This window comes from Mastomys coucha, unplaced genomic scaffold, assembly GCF_008632895.1.
Source record: "Mastomys coucha isolate ucsf_1 unplaced genomic scaffold, UCSF_Mcou_1 pScaffold1, whole genome shotgun sequence".
In the NCBI taxonomy this organism is placed as follows: domain Eukaryota; kingdom Metazoa; phylum Chordata; class Mammalia; order Rodentia; family Muridae; genus Mastomys; species Mastomys coucha.
The window spans coordinates 2,678,411-2,705,124 of record NW_022196891.1 but is presented as its reverse complement, the minus strand read 5'-3'; the positions used below and the strand labels follow the sequence as shown (position 1 = coordinate 2,705,124).

Here is a 26,714-nt window from a genome sequence, read left to right as displayed (position 1 = left end):
AAAAAAAAAAAAAAAGACAAACAAAGTGAACATGAGATTTTTGACTGAAAAAGATCTGAAACTCTGAAGTCATCCCAAGCTGTCTTCCACATTCTGCCAGGCAGGAATACACTGCATTCACCCTCAGGTAGTGAGAGCAAGAAGGAGGCCACCTCACAGCTCCCCTGAAGACCACTCCCAGTGCTCCTTTGTACAAGGGCATCTGTAAGCAGGTGCTGAATATGTGCAAGGAGCTACTACTGGCTCCATTTGATCTACTCTGTAAGATGAGGTGCAGCCTTGTGGGAAAAGGCATAGTCTTGATTCAGAAGCATCTGGGGTAGCTAGAGTTTAAAAACAGATGGAAACATAGCCAGCCAGAGTGCCCCAATTTTATAAGAGAGAGAATACGCAGCTCAAGCTTCTTGCTGGTCTGTCCCTGCGGAGACCAAAATAAAGTGGCTTTAATGGCCATTTTGTGCTTGCTGCTTCTTTCCCAAGCCCTTTGAAGGTGCTCTGCCCCAAACAAGAACTGACACCACATTCCATGGCTGTCAGAACAACATTTCTTACTAAATGATCCTTCTTGAATTGGTTTCCAGAACTCAGATGCTGGTTTCAGGTCCCGTCTACTGGACGTGTATCACAGAAGCCACCCCAACTTCAAATACATGAGTCTAGCTATTCTACCCACTGCATCCTGACCTAGCTGCTCTCCATTAGCTTTTTCCTATGCACTTTAACTCAGCCTTCTCCCCAGATTTTGGAGACCTTTCCAAGGTAGCACATCCTCTCTTCACTGTACGTAAGTGACAGGAACAGCAGACAGGGTTGCCTGGTACAGCTAAGCCAGGCTGGATCACACTGCTGACTGCGCTTCTACTTGCTTCCCTTTCCGATTGAGAGCTGATCTATATTCGGAGGGAAGTCTATTTATTTTCAGCTTCTTATAGCCACTGATTAAAAATAACATAGTCCATTACTCAAGGATGAGTTACACAGCATGTCCATGGAGTGCACAACACATACTTGAGAATGATTTCTGAACAGAACGCAGGAAGCTATATTCAAGAGTCAAGAAGACACATGCGAACCTGACAAACAGTATCTGCTGCTGTGATGCTGACACCCCACAGTTCACGTTGTACTGGCCAAGTTCCAATTGCTGAAAACCTACTTCACTTGCTTAAAATAAAATTCCATAAAACTATAGTAATTTACCTTTTAAAGATTATTCAATAGAAAATTTGGGTTTTGAAGCAAAGCTGCCATATTACTAATGTGGCCCAGTGAGGGAGAACCAAGTGCCAGCAACACAGCCAACTTGGTTTCGGGGGCATGTCAGGCCCCAATGGACTAAGCATGGACCCAGACCCAGGTCTAGCCAGGCCAAGCCTCACCTAGGCTGTGATGCTGAACATGGTTTTCCTGACTAGCTGACTGTAAACTGGTTGGCTACATAGGGAGTTAAAGACCAGCTTGAATACATGAGACCATTTCTTAAAAAACAAACAAACAGGAAAAAAGAACACCTACAAAAACTAATGTTATCTAGGAAGTTGTGAATAGACATTTACCTTTGAAGTCTGAAAGTTAAGGCCATGTGAAGAAAACTAGCTAAATGAGCCATGATCTTACCCTTTCAAATTGTTAAGTTTTATACTTATATACTGCAATGATAATAACATTTTTATGAAACATATTACAACTACCATTGTGCTTTATTTTTAAGGAACAATATAAATAAAATTTAGATTATGAAGCTCAATAGTAAAACTATATTTCTATACTAGAAGTATATTTTATAGTTCATGAGCTGGAGAAGTGTCTCGGTGGGTAAAAACACTTTCTCTGCAAGTTCAATGACCTGGGGTTTGGCTCTTGATCCCATGTAAAGATGGAAGAAGAGAACTAACTTCACAAAAGTTGTCCTCTGGTCTCTAGCATGTAATGGTATGACTTTTTGTTATTATTGTTCATATATGATAGGTATAGATATAGTATATATACATATGTATACACATACACAAATATATATATACACATATATATACATATCATCTTTTTCTTTTCATATATCTATATATGGCATATTGACACATTTCAACTTTCCAAAAGAAAATTTCTGGTTTAAATAATTAATAAGTCTATGAAAGCCTTCACAGAAAAATAAGCCCTATTGCTTATTTTAAAACTTATTATTGTGTATGATATATATGGTATATATGATATATAAATATATATCATCCAGAGACTGCTCCACCTGGGAATCCTTCCCATATTCAAATATCAAACCTAGACACTATTGTGGATGCCAGCAAGTGCTGGCTGATAGGAGCCTGATATAGCTGTCTCCTGAGAGGCTCTGACAGTGCCCAACTAATACAGAAGTAGAGGCTCACAGCTATCCATTGACTGAGTACAGGGTCCCCAATGAAGGAGTTAGAGAAAGGACCCAAGGAGGTGAATGGTTTGCAGCCCCTTAGGAGGAACAACAATATGAAGTAACTAGTACCCTCAGAGCTCCCAGGGACTAAAACTCCAACCAAAGAGTATACATGATGGGACTAATGGCTCCAGCTGCATATGTAGCAGAGGATGGCCTAGTTGGTTATCAATGGGAGGAGAGGCCCTTGGCCCTGTGAAGGTTCTATGCCCCAGTGTAGGAGAATGCCAGGGCCAGGAAGTGGGGGAGGGTGGGTTGGTAAGCAGGGGTAGTGGGGAGGAAGCAGGGTTTTTTTGTTCATTTGTTTGTTTTTGTTTTTTGTTTTGGAGGGAAAACTGCGAAAGGAGATATCATTTGAAATGTAAAAGAAAATATCTAATAAAAAAAGAAAAAATAATAAATATATATCATATGAATATATATGATATATAAAATACCCATTTAGACTTATAAAACAAAACTATTCTTTTCAACAGCAATTTGGGTACATTAAAACAAATAAACAAAAAACCCTTGCTCTATACTCTAACGCCAGCCACCTACCTCCTAAAGTCAGTAATTACTGGATCTATTCGTAATAGAGGAGCTAGAAATGGGAAATGCTACAGCATAAGAAAATGGATGAAAACGAAGTAAAGGGGGTGTCAGGGCTGCGGAAGGGAGTCAGCAGCCATGAGCACTGGCCGCGCAGCTGAGGACCAGGGTCCAGAGCTCAGTACTGACATGGAACTCACAACCTGCACTTCAATGGGATCCACACCCCCTTCTGGCTTTCACAGGCACCAGGTACACAACAAATACACTTTACTCTTAAGAAGCACCTACATATATAGACAAACACTCATACACACAAAATGAAAATGAATAAAACCTTAAAAGGGAAGTGCAAAGTGTGTTATAGAGACAACAGCAGAAAATGAAGGACCTCAACAGGAACAAGAAAGCACTGACTTTTGAATTCAAAAATCTAAGGAAAGAGCTAGGATAGGATTAGTTTGTCACTCAGTAAGACTATATATTTTGTAATATATAGTTAAAAATCTGAGACTTAAATGTCTACTCCTATTTCCTTCTCTTGTCACCCTCTAGGTGCTAGGTCATGATGGTCAGTATTCACTGTCACCTTGACAGAGTCTAGAATTTCAGTGCACTGGGCCTCCAGGCAGACCTGTGGTGGTTATCTTGATTAAAGTAACTGATATGGAAAGACCCATCTTCCTTGTGGGTAAGTCCACCCTGTTGGCAGGGGACCCTGGAGTGCACACCACAGAGAGAGTGTGCTGAGCACAAGGCAGGGGATCGTGGAGTGCACACCACAGAGAGAGTGTGCTGAGCACAAGGCAGGGGACCCTGGAGTGCACACCACAGAGAGAGTGTGCTGAGCACAAGGCAGGGGACCCTGGAGTGCACACCACAGAGAGAGTGTGCTGAGCACAAGGCAGAGGATCCTGGAGTGCACACCACAGAGAGAGTGTGCTGAGCACAAGGCAGGGGATCCTGAGTTGTACACCACAGAGAGAGTGTGCTGAGCACAAGGCAGGGGATCCTGGGTTGCACACCACAGAGAGAGTGTGCTGAGCACAAGCTTCTGTCCCCCTCCCTCTGCCACTCCAAGCTGATGCCTTGGCTTCCTCCCATGGCAGAATGTGTGTGAGCTGGGAGCTAAAATCAGTCCTTTCTCCTGTGAGCTACTTTTGTCAAGGGATTTTACTACAGGAGCTAAAAGCAAAGTACTAAAACTTAGGACTTCATGTGATTTAGCTATTTGTATTTTAAATGGGATATTTAAAAAGCAAGCAAGCAAACAAAAATGTCTACAGCTAAAGAGGAAATTCTCTACACTTAAGAGTTTTGCGATATTAAGTCAGGCACAGACACTAAGCAGAACAAGGCTACTGTGAAGTGTCATGATGGCATATCCTGCCTGGGGTCCATGATCACCCACAAACCTTGACTTCTGGGAGCTGCATGACTTCAGGAAAGACTTCGATACAATTGGAGTGAGCGATCACTGTGTGCATGCGCCTGCAGTTCATGATTGTTGTTGGGATGGCTTTCAGCTTATTCCCACTGACATCAATTTCCTCAAGTTCCTCCAGTTTTGCCATTTTACTAAAAGAAATGGGCGGGAGAATTATCGGTTAACTATAAGACAATTTAAATGTAGGGACAAAATGAGAAAATAGAGGAACTTACAACTTTAAAGATTCACTTATAATAGTCCATTTTTATAAACACTTTTCACTGTTGCTTTTGAATAGCAAAATGTTTTGCCATTTCCTTTCTTCTTACACAACAAACACCTAAGTTCAACTTTTAAACTAACAACATGAAGGGAAGTAGAGGTTCTTTGCCTCTGAAATTTTCTTTTACTTACATAAGGCATCTGAATTCCAGTGGAAATCCTAGTTAAATGGGTCAAAGGCAATGATAATCACTGTAAGTGCTTTGTAAGGGCGTGGCTTCTTTGTGCTGGAGATGAGTACTCCAGAAGATACAGAGAACTATTAAGTAAGCTTTTGTTCTCATACCCAGCACCCAAACCTGTCTGGTACCATGGATGATTACAAAGCAGAGGTGCAAGCCATACAGTTCATTTCCTCTCTTTCATTCCTTATTCAAGATGGCTCCAAAAGAAGCTACTTTCATGTCTTACTCATTATCTATATAGATGGGTCCCCTCAACCTTACTCCAATTACAAGTTTCAATGTCATTTAGCATTTTACTTAAGAATAACTTTTTTTCAGCCACCTGTAATTTTAATAATGAAAGTGAGCAACTAAGGCATGACTTAGGAACAGAGTTTCACACTGTCTATCAGTCTGGAGGACAGAACAAGTCTATCCTCACAACACTCACTCCTTAGATCCATTTCCCACCCTGTTGATGAACAACCAGGGACTGTGACAATCGTCATGAGTTTATAGTCCCTGCTATTTTATCTACTCATGGTTATCCACTTGTTCCAACACATTAAAAGATGCATCACAAAACACTATTGCTGTGTCACCTCCTCTTAAATGCTAAAGATTACCTCTTTCTTGTCTTGATATAAACATATACCTCAGATTTAACAATAAGTTTTCTTATGAAATCATGTCTTTTAGTATCATAAAACACATCCACCAGGTTCTGTGGTTACAGAACAAATAACAGTATACAGTATGAGGTAGTTAATCTATGACAGCTGGAATTCCTATATGTTTTACTATGCTGTTCCTCACATTTTAGAAGAAATATGAAGAAATCAATGGGTAATGAGGCATGAAAAATGAAGAACGGTATGAAAACTAGGCCCAAGGAAGGAAAAGTTTTCATTTCTCAACATAGGAAGAAGGTGGCTGAGCAATGGCTTCATTCCTGGAGCATGCTCCCAACCAACCATCTGGCTAGTGGTCTACTTTGAAGGAAAGAAAAAGTCTTTTAGGAGTGCAGTTTCTAGGGAGATACTACGTATCATAACCCTATAGGAGAGAAATCATAGCAAGATTAATATTTTTCCAAGTACATAAAAGTCAATGGGTAACTAGGGCACAGCTCACTCCCAAAGCATTATCTTTGCATTCCACAGTAAAATGCAAATGCATGTGGGGGTGGGGAGTGGGGTGGGAATGAGTCTCTATTAGCAAAGCCAAAGTCAATACATCCCCTCCTTCTTCAACAGACTGGGAAGTAGCCCTGGGCAGCAGAAGGGATGCTTTTTGATTTGATGCCTATGCGGAGCTGCACTGACCTGCAGAAGACCAGAAGGTCAGAGTTTGCTTACAAGTCCTAACTTGTAAGATAAATGTCAGTGAAATGGACAAGCTCAGTGTATGGGGTTATGAAGTCAGACAGGATGCCATTGCTCTCAGAGCAAACTGTCACAGTGCCAAGCAGTCTCTGTGCTTGTTGAAATCACCATTATGTTTTTGTCTTTCCCCTTCACTCCCTCTGTCCCTTCCTCCTGTCTGTGGTGCTGAGGAGGGAATCTTGGGCCTTCGGCATATGAGGCAAGCTTTCTACCCTTGTGCTATACTCCTCCCCACTGCAGCTTTGAAGATAGCCATTTGTTTAGTGGCCTACTATGAAGGAAACAAAATTTCCTGAAGACTTTTTTGCTTGAACATAGAGCTCACTGATTGGCTAGGTGTGACAACCAGTAGGAGGGCCTGCCGGCTGGTCTTGTCAGGGCTGAAACCACAGTCATACTTTGGCCTGCTTGCTTTTATGTGAACACTGAGGAGTCAAACTGGGGTCCTTGTGCTTGTGCTGTGAGCACATTATGTAGTGGGCCATCCCTCAAAACAAGTGTAAATAAAAAGAGGGTTCCTGCTTTACAGCCCAACTCTTTTCCATAAAACAAAAAAAGAGCAAATAACTGTAGATAGTATCTACTAAGTGTTAAAAAAAAATACCATAAATAAATTTAAAAGTACAAATGCACTTTTTACTAACTACTATATCAAAATAATCTCAAAAATTCCTACTACGTTTCTACAATAGTAGTCGGTAGTAAATATGAACAAAATCCTATTAAATATATTTTAAAATTTTCATTGCTGTTTATGTCCAAAAGAGGGTGTCAAGTCTCCTAGAATTGAACTTATAGGTGGTTGAGCCAGATTTGGGGAAAAGAGAACAAAACTTGGGTCTTCTGAAAGAGAAGCAAGTACTCTTAACCCACTGAATCATCTCTCTCTCTCTTCTCTCTCTCTTTCTTTCTCTCTCTCTCTCTCTTCTCTCTCTCTCTCTGTGTGTGTGTGTGTATAAATATGTGTAAGAACAAAAGTCTATTTAAAAACTAAAAATTGCCAAGCAGTAGTGATGCATGTATTTAATCCCAGCACTGGAGAGGCAGAAGGTAAGTGGATATCTGTGAATTTGAGGCCAGCCTGGTCTACAGGGCTAGTTCTAGGACACCTAAGGCTATACAAAGAAACTTTGTCTCCAAAAACCAAAAATAAAATAAAAAAATACATTTCAATAAAGAAAAACTTTCCTCTATCACTCTAGAGAAATTTATTCTTAGAAGTATTGATAATATTGCCCAGCAGGATATTACTTATTACTTGATAAGATTCAATTGCTAACTCTTTGTTAAAAAAGTTTGGAATACAGGAAGAACAACCCACAAACCACAAGGAACTCAAGAAGAAGGAAGACCAAAAGGTAGACAGTGCATTCCTTCTTAAAAGGGGGAACCAAATACCCAAGGAAGGAGTTGCAGAGATTAACTATGGAGCAGAGACCGAAGGAAGGGCAAGCCAGCCTAAATATAGCTATCTCCTGAGAGGCTCTGACAGTATCTTACTGACACAGATGTAGAGGCTCACAGCCATCCATTGAACTGAGTACAGGGTCCCCAGTGAAGGAGTTAGAGAAAGGACCAATGGAGCTGAGGGGTTTGCAGCACCTTAGGACGAACAACAGTATGAACTAACTAGTACCCTCAGAGCTCCCAGGGTCTCAACCACCAACCAAGGACTGCACATGGAGGGGTCTGATTGTTCTGGCAGCATGTGTATAGTAGAGGATTGCAATCTGATCATCAATAGGAGGAGAGGAGCTCAGCCCTGTGAAAGTTCTATGCCCCAGTGTAGGGGAATGCCAGGGCCAATAAGTGGGAGAGGGTGGGGTGGCAGGCATGGGGAAGGGGGAGGCAACAGGGGTTTGTTTTTGTTGTTTTTGTTTGTTTCTTTGTTTTTTGGAGGGGAAACTGGGAATGGAGAAATTTACATGTAAATAAAGAAAATATCTAATAAAAAAAGGTAATTTATTAATTTATATTTATGTTATGTACATGTACATTTTGCCTGCATATGTATGTGTGTACTACATGAATGGTGTCTCTAGAAGTCAAAGAGGGTGCTGGGTTCTCTGGGATTGGAGTTATAGGTAGTCATTTGGGTGCTGGAAACCTGGACCCAGGTCCTTCTCAAGAGCAACGGGTCTCATCTCTCCAGTCACCCCACATTCCAACTCTTAAACACAACAACAGTAGTTTTTATTTTCAAATAAAACTCAGTAGCTAAAGAAAAGCAACAGAAAAAAAAATTAACTACTAAAAACACATTTGAAAATCTTAAGAACATTCTAGTGGTTTGGCTTTTGGATATATTCATATATTAGAAAAGCCAATGCAGTTGTTTTAAGGGAATACTTTTTGGTTTCAACTTATATAACAGATAACTGTAATAAGGAGAAAGAGCAGACATACTTTAATCACCATAGTCAAAGGTTCTTCTGTGACTTGTCCCCCTTCTGTGGTATGTATGTAAGAACAGCACTTTACAAGCCCGTTACCTTGCTGGGAAGCTCTGAAGCCGGTTATAGGCCATGTGCAGGATCTTCAGACGGGGGTGCCCTGTTAACAAGGGCACACACTTATCTGTGAGGCTGTTGTTTGTCAGGTACAATTCCTGTAACACACTGCTCGTCTCCTCAGAAAGTGTGGCTGCAGGCAGGGTTTCCAGTTTGTTTGCAGATGCATTCAGGAATCTCAGGCTGCAGAGACAAAATGCAGGAAAGTCCATTAAGATAGAGCTCTAGTTCCGCTCCCTGAGTAAATCCAGAAGCTCCATTAATAAGATAGAGCTCTAGTTCCACTCCCTCAGTGAATCCAGAAGCTCCATGAGCAGACAAAGGTGGGAGTTGGGTTTAGAAACACAAACAAAAAGAAGGTCCTGGCTTCAGGGAGTTCAATTCAGCAGCTGTTTGGATTCTTGGCCTATATAACACAACATGTTATGTTGAACATAATAGCTATCTGGAATTAAACACAAAGTCAATCACCTTTTACTGACATGCAAAAAAAACACAGGAAATGCTTCTTTCTATAGCTGGTAGAGAATGGAAGAGGTACTGCTAATAACGTGACTTAGGAAGAAACCAGTAATCATTTTTAAAATAAGGAATTTCATATACTAAAAACAATTCAGTCAGATCACAATACAACTAAACCTTGAGGTGATGTGCTCCTTTTCCATGAGGTTGTACAACATTTTACTGTCAAATATTCACAGCTATTCGAGGCAATCTATCTACCCAGTAGCAAATTAATGGACTACTGGTAGCAACAGGAATGAAGAACTACTGAATCAAGGGCTGGTTCTCATAAAAACAGTGGTGAGAGTAGCCAGACGAGCTGGACACAGCTGGATACACCTCCCAGTTTCATAGCTATATAGTCCCAGCCAGACAATACTGCATGGTAAGAAAAGTGAGGGTGGCTACTGCTTGGCTACTGCTTACAAGGCGGGAAGGAGTTAATACGAGGAAAGGCTGTCTGTTATTTCTGTCTCCTTAGACTGAGTGCTACTTACACAAGTGTGTTTACTCTGAGAAAGTCATCAGGTCCTACACTTAGGACTTTGCTATGTACTTTCGCATACTTACAGTATACATCAAGAAGATTTACACTCAAATAAGCAGCAAAGACAATGCATACTGCCATGGTTGCCAGAGGATGGTGTGAGCAATGGGTAAATACAAACAACAGGTGTATGCCTAAGATAACCCAACTCACTTCCTTCCACTTACTGTGAAGCACAAGATAGAGAACAATGCAGAGCTGAGGTCAGGGAGAGAACCGTGCCTCAATCAGGTTCCAAATCCCCCAAACGGACAAGAAAGACAAGGTAGCCATATGCCATAGCTCTGTACTCAGACACCAGGCTATGAAGGTGCTACAACAAGGCAGGGAGTATTCAGTGTACAGGGTCACCAGTCAAAGTTTGTGGATACTTCCACATGCCCACCACAGAGATCTGCCATAAGGAAATAAACCATTTTCATAGTGCACAAACACCTGGTACAATAACTGGCCAATATTCAGAGAATAAGAGACTGTAAGGGCCCAACCCTAAATGGGACGTGCAAACCACATTCAATCCTCCAAGCACAAGGATCGTCATGAAAGAGGGGACAAAAACACTGTAAGAGACAGGGGTGGTAGATGTCTATAAGGAAACAGTGTTTTCCAGATGCAATAGGGCAGGTGAACATATGAATTCACATAGTTGTGACAGTACGTGTAAAGCCTTTGCAAACTCAAACCAGGAAAAAACATCCCAGGATGAAGGGGACAGGTGGGCATGAGGGGACAGGTGGGCATGAGGGGACAGGTGTGTAGGCAGCCGCTTGGACGATAAAATCCAAGATGGCACCGGCTCCCGATGAACCGTAGTAATAGACGATTCCACTGCTCATGCACCCCTCCCGAGCGAGTGTATGCTGCGCATGCGCCTCTCCAGAGCAGGTGTATGCTAATGAGGGTTTGCCGGGGAACCAATCCAGGAGGACTTGGTAGCTCAAGCTCAGGTATATAAGGGGCTGTCTCCAGACAGTCTGGGCCATTCCACGCCACTCCACAGAAGCAAGCAGACCTGCAGCACCTAGGAAGAAGAGGAAGAGGAAGAAGAGGAAGAAGAGGAAGAGAAAGAAGAGGAAGAAGAGGAAGAAGAGGAAGAAGAGGAAGAAGAAGAAGAAGAAGAAGAAGAAGAAGAAGAAGAAGAAGAAGAAGAAGAAGAAGAAGAAGAAGAAGAAGAAGAAGAAGAGGAGGAGGAGGAGGAGGAGGAAGAAGAGGAGGAGGAGGAGGAGGAGGAGGAGGAGGAGGAAGAAGAAGAAGAAGAAGAAGAGGAAGAGGAAGAGGAAGAGGAAGAGGAAGAGGAAGAAGAAGAAGAAGAAGAAGAAGAAGAAGAAGAAGAAGAAGAAGAAGAAGAAGAAGAAGAAGAAGAAACACCAAGAAAAGAAGAGCCGAGACACCAAGAAGAGCCGTGACATCTAGAAGAGCTGTAACACTTAAGAACCTAGGAAAGCTGTAATACCTAGGTACCTTAAAGAGCCGTAACACCTAGGTACCTAGGAGAGCTGTAACACAAAAAGAAAATTTCCTGAGTAAACCGTCGAGAGAAGAAGTCTCGGTGTTTGATCGTTATTGCGCAAGGCGGAATACACAGGTGGGCATGAGGGGACAGATGGGCATGAGGGGACAAGTGGTCATGAGGGGACAGGTAGACATGAGGGGACAGGTGGACATGAGGGGACAGGTGGGTATGAGGGGACAGGTGGACATGAGGGGACAGGTGGACATGAGGGGACAGGTAGACATGAGGGGACAGGTGGGTATGAGGGGCAGGTGGGTATGAGGGGACAGGTGGGTATGAGGGGACAGGTGGGTAAGAGGGGCAGGTGGGTATGAGGGGACAGGTGGGTATTAAGTTCCAGCCCTAGTAGAAGAGCTTCTGGCATTTGAAAGCTTTTCAGAGAGGAATAGTTAGTTTTCTTTAACAGTATGATATCCACGCTCCAGTGCAACTCCCTTCAAGAGATTTCGGAAACAAATTGGACTCACCAGATTAAAGGAGGGAGGGAGAGTATAAGAATGAGAACACAAAGTTGGATAGGGAGGGAAGTTTCAGGGACCTGGAAAATGCTGGAGAAGAGGATGAATATAATCAAAATACGTTGTTTCAAATTACCAAAAAGAACTAATAAACATATTTAAAAACTCACCTTGGATTAATTATTGAATATGAGTTCTGGACATATGTTGAGAAAAAGGAATTTTAAAAAGGAAGAATATAGGACCTTGGATACAATTATTTTTTATTTTGGAAAAGTTTAAAAGGCTTTTATTAGGAGCCCTCCTACACTGTGACTTTCAGTCCTATATACTAATTTAACAACACATAATTCTACACACATACTCCACACTTACACACTCCCAAGTCTACTCTTTATCTGAGGAAAAGTGGCTTCCCCCAAAGAAAAGAAACATGTATTCTGTTGACATTTAAAGAAGACAAGGGTGGGTAGGGGGGAGTTGAGATGGACTATAGAGACCATAAGTAGTCACGGGAAATTATAGCTGTGTTTCAGAGTGGAAAATAAAAGGTCACTCACTTTTCAAACTGGTCTTAGCTAGTAAGAAAACCAGTTTCCACTAGAGTCCTTTATTTTTAATGTTCCATTTCTACAAGCTGATTTAAATATATCAGTTAAGAACTTACTCTGTACAGAATTAGAATAAATTAAATTTTAAGAACTGCATTTTTATTGCCCTTAAAATATCATGCAGTAGGGTCAATTGGGAAACCATATAACAACTATTAAAATACAATTCTCTAGGAAATGTGCAGTTAAGAACACATGAAAGCCTGTAGAGAAAATGAATTCATGAATATTTGCATATTTTAGGCCAGGAAAAGGTAAAATGGTGTTCTAAAAACGCTGACACATCAATGCTCATCATCATAAAGCTGCAAACAGGATTTCAAAAGCTCTCCTATCTGAATAGGAGGAAGAAAATTATTTCCAAGAACTTCTCCTCAGCAGCTTAAACTTGCCAGCTTGGAGGGAACTCTCTACTCTCCACAGAAAATTAAGAGTGGGGGAAACCTCGTGCCATACGCCTTCAAGAAATGAAGCTAAGTTAGCTGGTTGTTAGCTCCAAAAGAATGGTTTTGAACCACATAAAGCACAACTGTGGACTGATAAAGTTTTTATTTTATCACGATCTCAGGAAAATTATGTGCAATATCCACTCTCTTAAAATAGTCTTTCTTCAATTTGAATATTGTAGCAGGAGGTGAGCTGAATAGGTTTTATGGTCTAGATGTCATCCTTCCTCCTGAGTGAACAGGGGAGGACTGTAATGGATAAACCCCTCCAGTGTAGAGACCAGCTGACTTCAGGACAAGCTGCGTCAGCCCTCCCCGCGTTAGACCTGAGCTACACTCCTCAAGCCACTGATAGAGTACTGCAGACACATCTCCAGAGCGAATCCTATGGGCAGCAATCTTCCTGCTGCATTCCTCAGGGGCCAGCACCCCACTGCCTTCTCTAATCATGTACTCTTCTCCCTCTCACTAGTCTGACTCTTAAATGACTGATGCCTTTGAAGATTCCAGATAAGCGTTTTGCAGAATGTCATTCCATATGTGTTGCTCTGTGGTTTATCAACAGTAGAATAAGGTCACATACAATTGAGGTGGCCTCCTAGGCTCATATATTTGAATACTTGGTCCTTGTTTTGTGGAACTGTTTAGGAAAGATTAGGACACATAGCGTTGTTGGAGGAGATGTGCCACTGGGGGTAAACTTTGATGTTTCAAAGCCCACACCATTTCGAGTTAGCTCTCCCTCACTTGCTCTCTTTCTCTCTGTCTTGTGCTTATAAATCAGGTATAAGCTCTCAGCCATTGCTGGAGTACCATGCCTATATACTTGCTGTCATGTTTTCGACCATGATGGTCATGGACTCACCCTTTGAAACTGTAAGGCCCATTAACTGCTTTCTTCATCACTAGCATACAGATGTGTAGATGTGGCTACATATGAGTTGCTACACAGTTCCTCGATAGAATAAGGTCATGAAGAATGTTACTCTGTGTGGGTTGCTTCATGGTCTATCATCATGAGAATGAGGTTGTGCATTTTTGGTAGAGACCAAAAGTTGCACCATTCTCAGTGTACCATATTAGAAGGAACACAAGGCCAATGTCATACTACAGTCAACATTAACTCAGATCACCTGGGATTATCACTTATAACCACTTACACTTCCATTTTCCACAACCTGGTAGTTATTACATTTGCAGAGAAATCAGTTAAGATTGATATCCTAAGCCAATATCCCACTTCTTATCATACATTCTCTTAAAATTTTATTTATTTGTCCATTCTCTGTGTATCGGTGGTTTCTGTTCATGGTTTCCTGCTGTGTAGACTCAGGAGACATCCTGCAGGTGTTGGCTCTCCTTTCCCCATGCGGGTCTCAGGAGCCACTCGGGACATCATCCCCAGTGTCAAAGTGCCTTCACTAGCCGAGCACATCTTGTTGGCTCTTGCTTAGTATTTTAACAGTTTTCTTCAATAATGTTAGCCAAAATTTGTGTGACTTTTTTTACTTATGCTATTTGGAATTAAACTGCAAGGAAATTCCTATTTATTTACTCATTTTTTTTTTACTTTGTGCAAATGAAGACTGTTGGCATTTATTTTATTCTCCTGGGAATAATTCGTTACTCTCATTTTGCATTTACTACTAAATCTGTCCCAGAGAGAGCATGTTTTCTGACTTACTTTTGAGTGCATCTTGTGTTTAGTAATTTCATATCCTATTACCCTACCCAACTGAAATGTTTAAGAATGAGTTATTTATTAGCAACTCTAGAGTTTTTTGGTATGCTATTATATTTTATGCAAACAAAAACTTAGCTCTTTATTACTAGTTCTCATGCCTATAATTAATTCTTGTACAATTTCATGGGTAATATATCTAATATAACATTGAGTAGTAATTGAAATAAATAATGGGCATCCTAATCCCATTACCATCCCTAACAGAAATACCCCAGGGGTTTGTGGCTTTTAGGGGGCTGGAGAGATCCCAGTAACCACATGGTGGCTCATAACCATCTATAATGTTATCTGATGCCCTCTTCTGGCATGCAGGTATACATACACTCATACATAAACAAATCTTAAATTATAAAATGGCTTTTAGAATTACGGTGTGTATATATAGGGTAATGAAGTATCCCTATGGTTTCCCACTTAAAGAGTGTTTTCACAATTATGGTGTGTGTATATAAGGATAATAAAGTATCACTCAATGTGTATCTTTTCATTAAAAGCTTCTTGGCATATAGTTCATAGTTCACAAATAGATACACAGTTTTGTTCACCAATCTATCATCTAAAGGACATGGGTAATTTTACTTGTGAGGAGACTTCAGTTCAATCATATGCACTGATGTGTGTGTGTGTGTGTGTGTGTGTTTGATGTTTTGTCTCAGCTACTATAAATATTATATGCAGACACACATTTTTCTTCTATAAGATTTTTAAAAAATGGAACCTGGGTTTGTTCCAACAGTTACCTAGTACTTATCCATTGTTACTAAATGACTCCCAGATCTAACAATGGTGTGTGTGTGCATATAAAAGCAAGAGGCTAATGCTTAGCTGGATGCTTTCCGCAGTCACTTTCCTCCTTAGCTCCTGAGACAGGGCCTCTCACTGAACTGAGCTCATTCATCCAGCTACACTCCTTGTCTGACAAGCTCCCCAGCAGCTGAGCTACAGGTATGAGCCACCATTCCTGGCTTTGTACTCAAGGGGCTGGCAATCTGCAGGTCTCTATGCCTGGATGGCAAGTGCCTTACCAATTGAGCCATTTCTCCAACTAGCCCTTTGGATTTTTATGTGATCATTTACTGTCTGGCTTATCGATTTTTCTCCTGTAAAATCTTCAATGTGCTGCCAAAAATACTCTTTGGATTGCAATTTTTAGTACCAGTTCTAAGAATGTTTTGTATCATTGCTCTTCAAGGACTTACACATAAAGCCACTCTTTTTTGTTCCCTCTTCCATTCACATTAATTTACCTCTAACTTCTAAGTTCTTCTCTATGGCATTTTTAGTTTTTACATCTAAGTTTCTGTTTATACTTAAAGAGAACTTGCCCTGGTATAAAAAGCTTAGGTCATACTTTGATCAATTTTTAAAATATTGCATTAACACTTTTGGGGGTCTGATGACTAAATATCTGTCCTTTTAAGTTTCTTTAACCAACCTTTTAATACAGCTCTGAAATGCTTTATTTTTACGGATCTAAGTTTATTAGATCAGAGAGTTGACATAGAGTGTCCTGGGCCTCGACTCAGTAGTTCTTGTCAAATATACTTATGTGTCAGAAAAAATCTGACCCTCCCCTTTCTCTGTTGTGCAAGTTCTCCATATGCAAATTCTGCTCCTTCTGGGCCCATTTCCCCACACTCCTCTGTCTCTAACCTTTTATTTCTTCACCTCACTTTGACTTCTCTGTCTCTGTTTAATGCCTCTTTCTGAACTTTTATTTGAAAGTATTATCCTTTATCCACCTGGTAATATGCTACTCATTTATAAGATGACTATTATTGTCTTCCACTTTAGGAATTCAATGACCTCTCTTCCCATTTGTCCATTTTTGTTCTTAATTTCCCAGTATTTCTTCATTTTTATATTCCTAAATGTTCACAGATAATTTAATTCAGCTTGGAATGTTGCCTAACATTTTTCTCTTAACAATAACATAGAGGAGGATGTGAGTTCTTTGTTTTTTCTTAGGCACTGTTACTATGGACATGTTCATTGTTTCCCTGTTGATTTTCATGGCATCTGGATATTTACAGGAGTATCTAAGGGATACTTAAATTATGTGCATATGTGTGTAGGCTTGTTGCACCTGAGTACAGTGCCTGTGGAGGCCAGAAGGCATCAGACCTCCCAGAGTTGGGGTTACAGGCAACTGTGAGAAGCAGAATCTGGATTCTGGGAAATAAACTTGGGTCTTGTGCAGGAATAGTGAGCCCTCCTAACCATGGAGCCACCTATCTATCCTGTCTCTGAGACTTTAAGTCATTGGGACCATGTGCTATCCTAAGGAATTTTGTTTGGATTGAAAGTAGATGGATGCTGTGTCCTCCAGTGTTCGGTTCCCAGAACATTCCTTCCCTTTGCACTGCACTCACTTTACCTCAGCTTTGGATGGTAGTTACAGTCCATACTGCCAGCTCCCTCTGCTGTCCTGCAGACCAGAGTGTCTCCTTCTGTGCTGGTTTGATATGCTGCCTGAGAGTAAGATGGGTGGAAGGGAATTTGAGGCTGTTTGCTGAAATCTGAGGCTTCCTTCTCTTTTTGAGCTAAGATTGGAGAATCTGTCCTTTGGAGGCAGCTAAAAGAGCAATGTTCCCCATACAGCTGCTCTAGGTCAGCAGCTCACAACATGCATGTGCTTCACAATTACCCAGCAAGCTCTCAGAGGAGCAGCATCTCATCTTTAACCCTCAGTTACTCTTGATAAGTGAGTCAGGAGTAGACTCAGAATCTAACTGTAAGGGTTCCATCTAGTATGGAATCCACAGCTGTGCACACCTCCCACCCTAACATATTCTTCTGGTTTCCTAAGAACAGATGACCCCTGTAGGCACCAGCAGAAGATCAAATGATCCACCTCATCTGTTATGTGGGTTTTAGAAAGTGGGTGACAAAGGCCTCCAATGCATCCTGCAGAGCAGACAGCAGTCTTGATGATCCTCTCTGGACAGTATACTTAGCTACTCTTAAGAACATTTAGAACCCTTGATTAAAGCTTTCTGGATCATCCCTGCTAACCCCATGAATTACTCATCAGAATATGATCCCTTACAAAATCACAGAATTGGCTATCATCTAATTTCTTTTCCCAGGATGGAGGGAAATCTTGAAAATGTTCTGTGTAGTATTCTAAATCTTACCAGCTGATTCTCTGTTTTGACAAACTGGGCAGCTGATTTTGATGCTAATAACCCCAAAGAGTTATCACGTACAAATAAATATCTAAAAACCATAAGAGAAAGAGTATATGCCCTATCCTAAGAAGACTCAATTTCTGAGGATAAGCCTTCTTTTGTAGGAATCTGTCAGCAGAACCTCCCATGGTCACCTTGAGCTTTCAATGTTTGGTAGACTTTACATACTAGAAACATGCTGATTCCAGCTCTTTTTCTCTAGCATCTAAGTCAGTAGACTGGAGATAAAAGCCAGGAATCTGCAAGTTCTCTAGAGGCTTCTGAAGACATGCTTTTAGAAACACTTTTAATCTACCACATCTCTCAAAACATCACAACTTCAAAGATAGCTCACAGCTTTTCAAAATGCCAGAAATATCTGCCTTTGCCAAAAGGCACCAGTTGTCATGGTCAATTGATCACTCTCCTCTGATTTTCTGTTCTCTTTTAGCTCCTTTGATATTTAGACATATTCTTTCTGAGTCACTCAAGCTTATGGTTTATGGTGTGACTAATACTCTAGGGATAGTTAATGAGCACAAGAAAAATACCATGAACCTTACTGGTACATGGATGTCCCCACCCCATCTCCCACCTCTTAGCATCACTCTGTTACTCCAACCAGGTATAAAAATAGACCTGAGTCCCACCAGTACTGAGATCTGTGCAACGTTCATTTAAAAGCATCCGTTGCAACTTTCCTTTGAAAGCATCTGTTCCAGCTTTGTTAGTTGGACTAATTCCATCGGGAGAAGTCATCAAATGTGCATGAGGACCCTAGGTGGACAGGGAGTCAGTCACTGCCAAGATTCCAAGAAAGAGCAGAAGGATAGAAGTACGTCCGGCTGTGACTCATCCACTCTGGCGACCCACGGGGAATTACCTAGCCTTCCTCTGACCATCTGCTGGTGACAGCTATGTTTCTGAAACTCCTTTGGTGTTTCCATCATAAGAATTCTCAGCAAAGAAGATTTTCAGCAAGATGAGGATTAGAATATTTACCAGTTTATCTAACAGAACCAAATTCTGCCTTCACTCAAGATGCAAAATCACAGTCAATTTCTTAACAATATATGGTCCATAAAATTTCACATCCATCTACAACTTTGAGTTATGAGTTTATATTTATTTTAAAATACACATTTAATTGTCATACGTGTATATGTTAATATTTATAGTGTGACATTTCAATTCAAGTATAAAGTATGAACTAAGCAATAAAACTCAAAAGTGAATAGAAAATTTAAATTCATAACCTGGTGATCAAGTCATAGGAATGCTAATAAGATATACTCTAAACTCCAGGAGAGGCATGAAGACTTTACTGAATGTCACTTAATTGAAAGTAGATTCCCTTCTAACAGGGAAAGCAGATTGACACATGTTATTTCTCAGTTATAAAACCTAACCTAGAGATGGAAACAGTTTATTATCACAAAAAGCATTTTGTGATAACTATTGTTAAGATTTGAATTACAGACCAAGCTAAAGTTAAACACAAATAATAAATTCATTTCATCAGACAGCAATAAAGTTTTCTTCCTCATACCAATATGCCAGGCTGTCTCTATTTTCTGGCTTTCCTATCTATCCTCTTAAATCTAACCTCTATCATGTTCACTGTACAGTTTTGTTTTCAAGCTATGCATTAGTTGAAGCAACTTGGTGATAACAGCTACAGCCAGTCATTTTCAATGGCCTACAGTATCAAGTACAGTTGCTGAACCATAGACTAGAATGAATCACAACTAAAACCATGCACAAGAAGCCTGTGTCCAGGCTGCTTCCTGAAAGCACCACCACCTCAGCCAGTGCTCTCTCTGACCTCACCCAGTGCTCTCCCTGACCTCACCCAGTGCTCTCTGACCTCACCCAGTGCTCTCTCTGACCTCACCCAGTGCTCTCTCTGACCTCACCCAGTGCTCTCCCTGACCTCACCCAGTGCTCTCCCTGACCTCACCCAGTGCTCTCTGACCTCACCCAGTGCTCTCCCTGACCTCACCCAGTGTTCTCCCTGACAGCCAGTGACTCTTCAGTTTGCAGTGCTTGCAGAGCTCCTGCTGACATGATGCACACCTACCTTTCTCCCTCCTCCCAGCAGCTGCCAAGATTTACAACCTGCCTACTCTGGGGGTTTTCTCTTAACCTCCAATTATTTAAATGTTTACTAAATTTCAAAAAGAAATTAGAATTTCACTCAACATTCTTCACTTAAATTAATCCCTCATGTCAAATCAACTTCTTCAAATGCTTAGACACAAGTTATTTAGGAAAACTGTTCAAAAATTAATTTACTAAAATATGACTGGAAGCTGGGGAAGTAGCTCAGTGGTAAAATATAACAAATATTTTAAAATTTATTTTAAAAAAGCACACATCAGGCCCTGGGATCAATTTCTAGCACCTTAAAAAAACTAAAGTTAAATTTTCAATTACGGGGAACACCCACCCACCCACTGTGGGTGGCACCATTCCTGGGTAGATTCCTGGATTGTGTAAGAGTAGAGGATTGTGTATGAGCTGAACACTAGCATGACCACATTAAGTCACTGTTCTCAACATTTGACTATGCATGTGATATAACCAGCTGTTTCAAGTTCCTGCTGCCTTAACTTCCCTACAATAAAGGGATTGTGACTTGGAATTGTGAGGCAAATAAACCCTTTCTTCCTTATATTTCTCTTGTCAGAGTGCTTTACCATGGTAACAGAAAGTAAAATGAAGACAATCGGTAATTAAGCTAAGCCTAAAAAGGCCTGCACAACTCCTGCCTAAGGAACAGTGTAAGAGTTCATAGCTCATTCCCATGATGCATATTTAAATCTCATTCCCATGATGCATATTTAACCACAGTGTAAGGAACAGTGAAATTAGATAAGTTATGCTGCTTTCTCCATTCCATACAAAACGGTAGAAAGGTGGCTAGCTAAGCCATGAATTCACACACCTAGGAGAGAGAGAAGTTCATAACAATGAGCTTGGATCATAGGTGACGAAATCCTTAGTGACAGGCCCTGTGTACAGGCTGAGGTAAATACTGAGGACGGGGAAATGCTTTACCTGTCAGCCTTCATGAGGAGGTTTGGAGGGAGCTCAGTGATCTGGTTATGCTGTACATCCAAGACCTCAACGGATGTTCTCTCCAGCCTTTCAGGAAGCCTTGCCAACCGATTGTGTCCTGCCAGCAATTTCCGGAGACTACTATTACAAAACAAGCTGTATAAAAATGGACAAAAGGAGAAGGTAACTATTTATATAAAGCTAATTTAGGATGAGGATTAAAAAAGAGAAAGACTTAAGTAACTATAATTCCACAAATTATACAATTCAGTGCAAGCTAACAAGTTCATTTTAATTTTTTATTACAAGTATTTATTTTAGTTAATGCATACAAGTGTTTTCCCTGCATGCATGTATGTACACCACATGGGTGCCTGGTGCCTGTAGTTGTCTGAAGAGGGTATCTAATTTCCTAAAACCACAGTTACGGATGGTGATGAACCACCATGTGAGTACTAGGAACTGAACTCAGTCTTATGTAGGAGCTGCCAGTGCTCCAAACTGTTGAGGTATATCTCTGCAGCTTTAGCAGGTTTATTTTAATATAGACTTGGAGCTTTTTGTATTTCAGAACTTTCTATATTTGTTTCATAGAAGGAGATACTAAGGAGCTTTGTCTAATCTTGAACAAGAAGGTGAGCTTTACAAGGCTGTGTGCTTCTCTATACCGACAGAGCTAATGTTCTGTCCAAATACTTCTGAGCAATTTTCTCAGAGAAGGTAAACAGTAAAGAAATGCCTCAGAGCATGAAGCTTTTATACCTACAACTGAGAAAATGTTACATTTTACTTCATTCATACTTTATAATTTAGTCTTCCCCCTTTTCTCTCTCCACTGCCTATAAGATTAAGAGATTCATAGTTTTATCCTACAGAGAGAATAGAATGGGTGGGTTCAATTAACTACAGTATCAGTCTATCAAATGCTAACTAGATTCAGGTCAATTCTTCTGGATATTATCTACACATTAAAAGACTACTTCTCTATTAATATGTTTTCATTAATAACTAACTAGTTTTGTTAAACCCATCATATACCTTCCTTAGAGACACGAGGTTTAAATATAGAATCAATTCTAATGAATCACTTTCATGTGAATACTATACCACCAACTGGATCACCCAAAATCTACACCTAAGCACCCAGAGGGAGGAAGCGATAGGTATTGGTTTTGTTCTGCATTAAAAAATACAAAACACTGAATTCTATGATAATGTAACACTTGGCTTTTGCTTTGAATAAGCATTTGTTTAGATCCCCAAAATGCCTATAGTGGTGTAGAATCAAAGACTGGCTTTGGGAAAATGCTAAAAAACATAGTCTCAGCTAACATACTAAGTGAGAGCACACTGAGTAACAGACGTGCTGCTTGTGGGACTGAGGGATAGCAGGAGTGAAACACAGCACAGAAGAGTAGCAAAAAGACAACGGTAAACATTTCCCAACAATCTTCTTCCCTATACATGGCCAATCTTTTTTTGGTGTTCCTCTTCGAAAAGTACTGGGCATAGGCGTGTCTGTCTGTCACCAGTGATGACTGCTGCATGGGGGTTAACTAAACACCCAATTAACTAATACTCTGGGGCAGAAAATATTTTTAAATGGATCAGACATATGGGTATTATGATGGCTGAAGAACAAAAAGAAATTAATTGTGTCAGTGACCAAAATACAACGTGGGTGTATTTTATTGCAACACAGCAAGAGCTAAGTATGCCACTGTAAACTCTCTAGGAGTGACATTAAAAAGTAAAATGAGATGATTATTATTGTATGACTATGTCTAAAATGCTTTTAGTACTATTATTACTAATATTTCACATTTGGTATCTCTCTACCTATAGTTCTCCATTAGAATTAGGTACATCTTGGATGGTGTGTGTGTGTGTGTGTGTGTGTGTGTGTGTTTACATGTACACAGATGACAGAAGTCAGTACTGGCTATCTTTCACAATCATTATTTTTTTGAGGCACTGAAACCAACAGCCCACCAACTGGCTAAAACAGGCTGGCCACTGAACCATAGGGACCTGCCTGTGTTTGCTTCCCAGTGCTAGGGTTAGATACATGCAACCACACCTGGCTTTTTTATGTGGGTACTGAGGATCCAAACTTAAGTCTTTATTCTTGTGTAATAGGCACTTTAGTGATGGAACCTTAAGAGTCAACTAAGACTGAAGATCAAATAAAGGTTAAACTGAATGTCATTTTTGATTGTACATTGATAGAAACAACTTTTTTCTAGCCTATGATTGGCTAAGAATGTTGAAATAACTGAACTTTAAGTTTTGGAAGCAACTGACCATCAATTAAGTTAAATTACTACTTAAAATTAACCGTGAGTGCCATGTGTGCGTGTGTGCATTCGTGTGTGTGTGTGTGTGTGTGTGTGTGTGTGTTTACGTGCACTTCAATGCCAGGTCCCATGTAGGCACGTGAGCCCTGAGGTGAACACCACATTCATCACAGAAGGCTCTTCATGACAGCATGTGAAAGGCTCTCCCTTTCTTCACTAACTGGCTGGTCACAATTCTTCTACTGGATGCTACAAATCATCACACAGCTACTTTAAAATCTTGTTAATAAAAAACAAGTCATGCTGGCCCGAGGAGGTAACACAGTGGGAAGAACTGTCACGGTGAGGCCTGGAAACTGGCTTTTAGATCCCACAGCATGTAAAAGACAAAAATGGTGGTACTCGTGTATGAAGTCCTTGTGCTTCCTCGGGTAAAATAAGGCCTCCAGAAGTGCCAGGGCCCGCTAGCCTGAGACCTGACTTCTTTGTCCAAGGTGGACTGAGGACTGAACCCCTCCCCCAGGCAGTCCTCCGGCTTCCACACCTTCACTGGTACATATCACACCCCTCAACACTATAAGAAATACAAATTATGAAAAAGGGTAAATGTTAATGGAGAGAAAGAAAGCAAAACTTGTAGATTTCCTGCTACAATTTTGAATTCAAAGACAAAAAGATAATGTAGCTTTCAGTTTCAAGGTTTAGAGATCTAACAATATCTACCTGCCTTGGTCCCACCAACAACAAAATTATATCCTTGGGAAAGCAAAAATAGTCTAGGACAAGGTAGACATGCTGTCAACAGACAGAAGTAGAGATTCTGAAAGAATTAAGATCCCAGAGGAAAACCATTTATACTGTTTGCTAATCCTCTTAACATTTATTCTGGTTTATTTATAATTTTCCAACCAACACCACTGCCTGGTACAGATTTACAATGTCAACCTGAATACAAAACAATGAATACATTTTAAAATACAGAGGTTCTTGGGGTTCAAAACAACATTCTAATATGATAAAAACTAAATCAGCATACTATTACCAATCATCTATAATTTTGTATCCTTTCATTTGATCTGAAATGCTTACCGGGCAGGAAGTTCACATATTTGATTATGGCCAATATCCAAAACTTCTAACTTCCGGCTTTCACATACCCACTCAGGCACACTTTCTAGGCAATTTCTAAAGATAAGAACATAAAAAATAATATTTAAAAAATTAAATCTGGCCTTAAGTTTGTAGTTTAATTTTTTTCTTTAATTTCTGTGTCTGCGTGTATGTACACACTCATGCAGGTGCTCACAGAGGCCAGAAGAGGGCAGAGGATGCTATGGAGAAGGAGCTGTAGGCAAGAGCGAGCCACTGGGTGGGTACTCTCTGCAAGAACAGTAAATACTCTTCACTACTGGGCCAGCTCTCCAGTTCCTCAAATGTACTTCTAAGCTCAAAACAACTACAAAAAAAATAAAACTTTAAGAGAAATGCCAAACTACTGTGAGCCAGGTCAAAGGATATATACAGTCACTGTATTTTAAAACCAAGATGAATTATTATAATTGAGAAAAAAACAAAAGCTAACACAGATACACCATCTGCATCATCTCTAACATCTAAAAGACTTCTACCTCTTAGATGTTAACAAGTCTTTAGAGACCACTGCAGACTCAGAAAGAGGACTACCACTGGGAAAAATACACAGTGATCCAGTTAACAAAAATGATCGGCCAACAAATTTTTATTTTCAAATGTACATTTTTATCACTGGCATTAAAATAATCCCCAAATCTACATGTCTGTGAAAATGCAGCTATAGGGAAGGAGACTGACACAATGTATGGCCAGGACTGTTGTAGAATTAATAATCTCATGTGCTTACTTGGGCAGTGTTGTGCTCTAAAAATTGTTTTATTTAATAATAGTTAACTTTTGAGAACAGATTAACATGAAAATTAAAACTATAAATGGTAAAACCATGTAGAACTCTGAGCTGAAGACCTCTAAGTCCCTACTAAAGACGTTTCTTGACATCCTAGGAAGTAGTGCACATAAGTACTGCACACGAGGAAGATCCAGACTTGTCATTTGCAAAGAAAGATAAACAATATTCAGAGTTCTGACCTCAGGATTTCAATGGGTACCATTTGCCAATTACATTCTGTAAAGCTTACATTCTGTAAGCTCTATAAACAGCTTTCTGAAATAAATCTGCACAAGGTGTTTATATGTACCTATGTATACAATCCTGTTTTCATTTAAAGGATGAAAAGTTATATCCAGGGTAGGTAAGAGGGGGGTGGGACCAAAGAACAACAACAACAACAACAAAACCCAAAGAACTTAAGAAATGTCTAAATTTAAGTTAAATAAAACTGTAGAAATTTTTTTAGGAACCTCATTAAACAATTCAAAGAACTTTATATCTAAGTTATAATAAGTTACAATTGGAATAATTCTTACAATAGCTAAAAAAGGAAAAGGTGCTTATCATTAAAATAGCTAAATGTGTGTACTTTCACAACGAAAAGTAAACTTGTGTACCTTACAACTCACAGTGCCAGTGGGATCCCAAAGGATGATGACTCAAACACACTGCAGTTCACACCCTCAAATGTCTTAAGAGTTGGCATCTTCAGAGTCTCAGAGCCCCATGTGTTCTGAAATTTTGGGTATTTCCTTAAATTGAGTTTCAATTTTAGTGTATTAAAATTAGTGAAGTTTCACTTGTATAAATGCATGCTGTAGTCACAGTCATGCCTTTATGTCATCAGGGAAGAGAATCCATCTTTTTATTTTTAGGTAGTGTAATAAATAAGAACCATTGCAGAAGTAAAGCTACTTAAAAGTCAGAGGGTCTGCCTACCTAAAACAAGCTAGGAGCCCAGCAGTTTCCGGAGGTCTTAGCAGGTTGATGTGGACAAAGTGACAAAGAATCTCAGAAAAACACAAGGTGTAGCTAATAAACATAAGGGTGACTCGAGCTTCATGCCACCCTAACGTCTCCAATCTTTCAGGCTCCACCTAAGGTCCAAATTGACTCTGGAGTTGGGGGCTCTTCCTTGGTGGTGGGGCTTGCTAAGCTTGGATAAGGCACTGAGTTTCCTTCAAAGTCTATTAAAAAATCTTAGGCACAGGTTTAGACAGAAGAGGCAACATTTCTATGGGATGCTGTCTTCTTACCTTGAGACATCCATGTAAGAGAGATAATTCGGAACTGGGTAGACATCAAGTTGAACGAGTTCTAGGAGGGAAAACACAAATGCATTACTACTATCCACGTGACTCTCTGCATATAGAACAGCTTTGTTCTTTTGCTCTCCTCTAGTTTAGGAAGTACAGCGCATTTTCGTCTGTAATTTTACACCTGCAGGAGAACAAAAACATCTTCTATGCAATTGTAAGACTTTCTCTGTTCCTCTTGGTTTATGTGGCTTCTCAGTGTTATGTCTGCCAAACTGTACCTCAAAGGTCACTCAAACAATCCTTGCTTTTGGGTCCCTCACAACAGAAGCAGCACACTGGAGAGTCATAAGTTCTGCTAATCAAATCACAAAGTCTTCTGAACTTTATGAGTGTGATACCACTGTTAGCTAGGACTCTGTTCCTTGGGAACAGTGGTTTCTGAAAATCCTGCT

At 40.2% G+C, this 26,714-nt stretch overlaps 1 protein-coding gene across 1 annotated transcript in view; it reads right to left on the bottom strand.

The window, feature by feature from the left end:
- The window catches only part of Phlpp1 (PH domain and leucine rich repeat protein phosphatase 1), a 213,732-nt gene that overhangs the window by 25,414 nt on the left and 161,604 nt on the right, over window positions 1-26,714 (bottom strand). The window contains exons 8-12 of the mRNA XM_031379886.1: window positions 26,260-26,320; window positions 24,169-24,264; window positions 20,783-20,938; window positions 8,712-8,912; window positions 4,375-4,537 (exon numbers count right to left, since the gene is read on the bottom strand). Coding sequence (XP_031235746.1) covers window positions 4,375-4,537; window positions 8,712-8,912; window positions 20,783-20,938; window positions 24,169-24,264; window positions 26,260-26,320 — 677 coding nt within the window. The remainder of the gene's footprint in view (window positions 1-4,374; window positions 4,538-8,711; window positions 8,913-20,782; window positions 20,939-24,168; window positions 24,265-26,259; window positions 26,321-26,714) is intronic.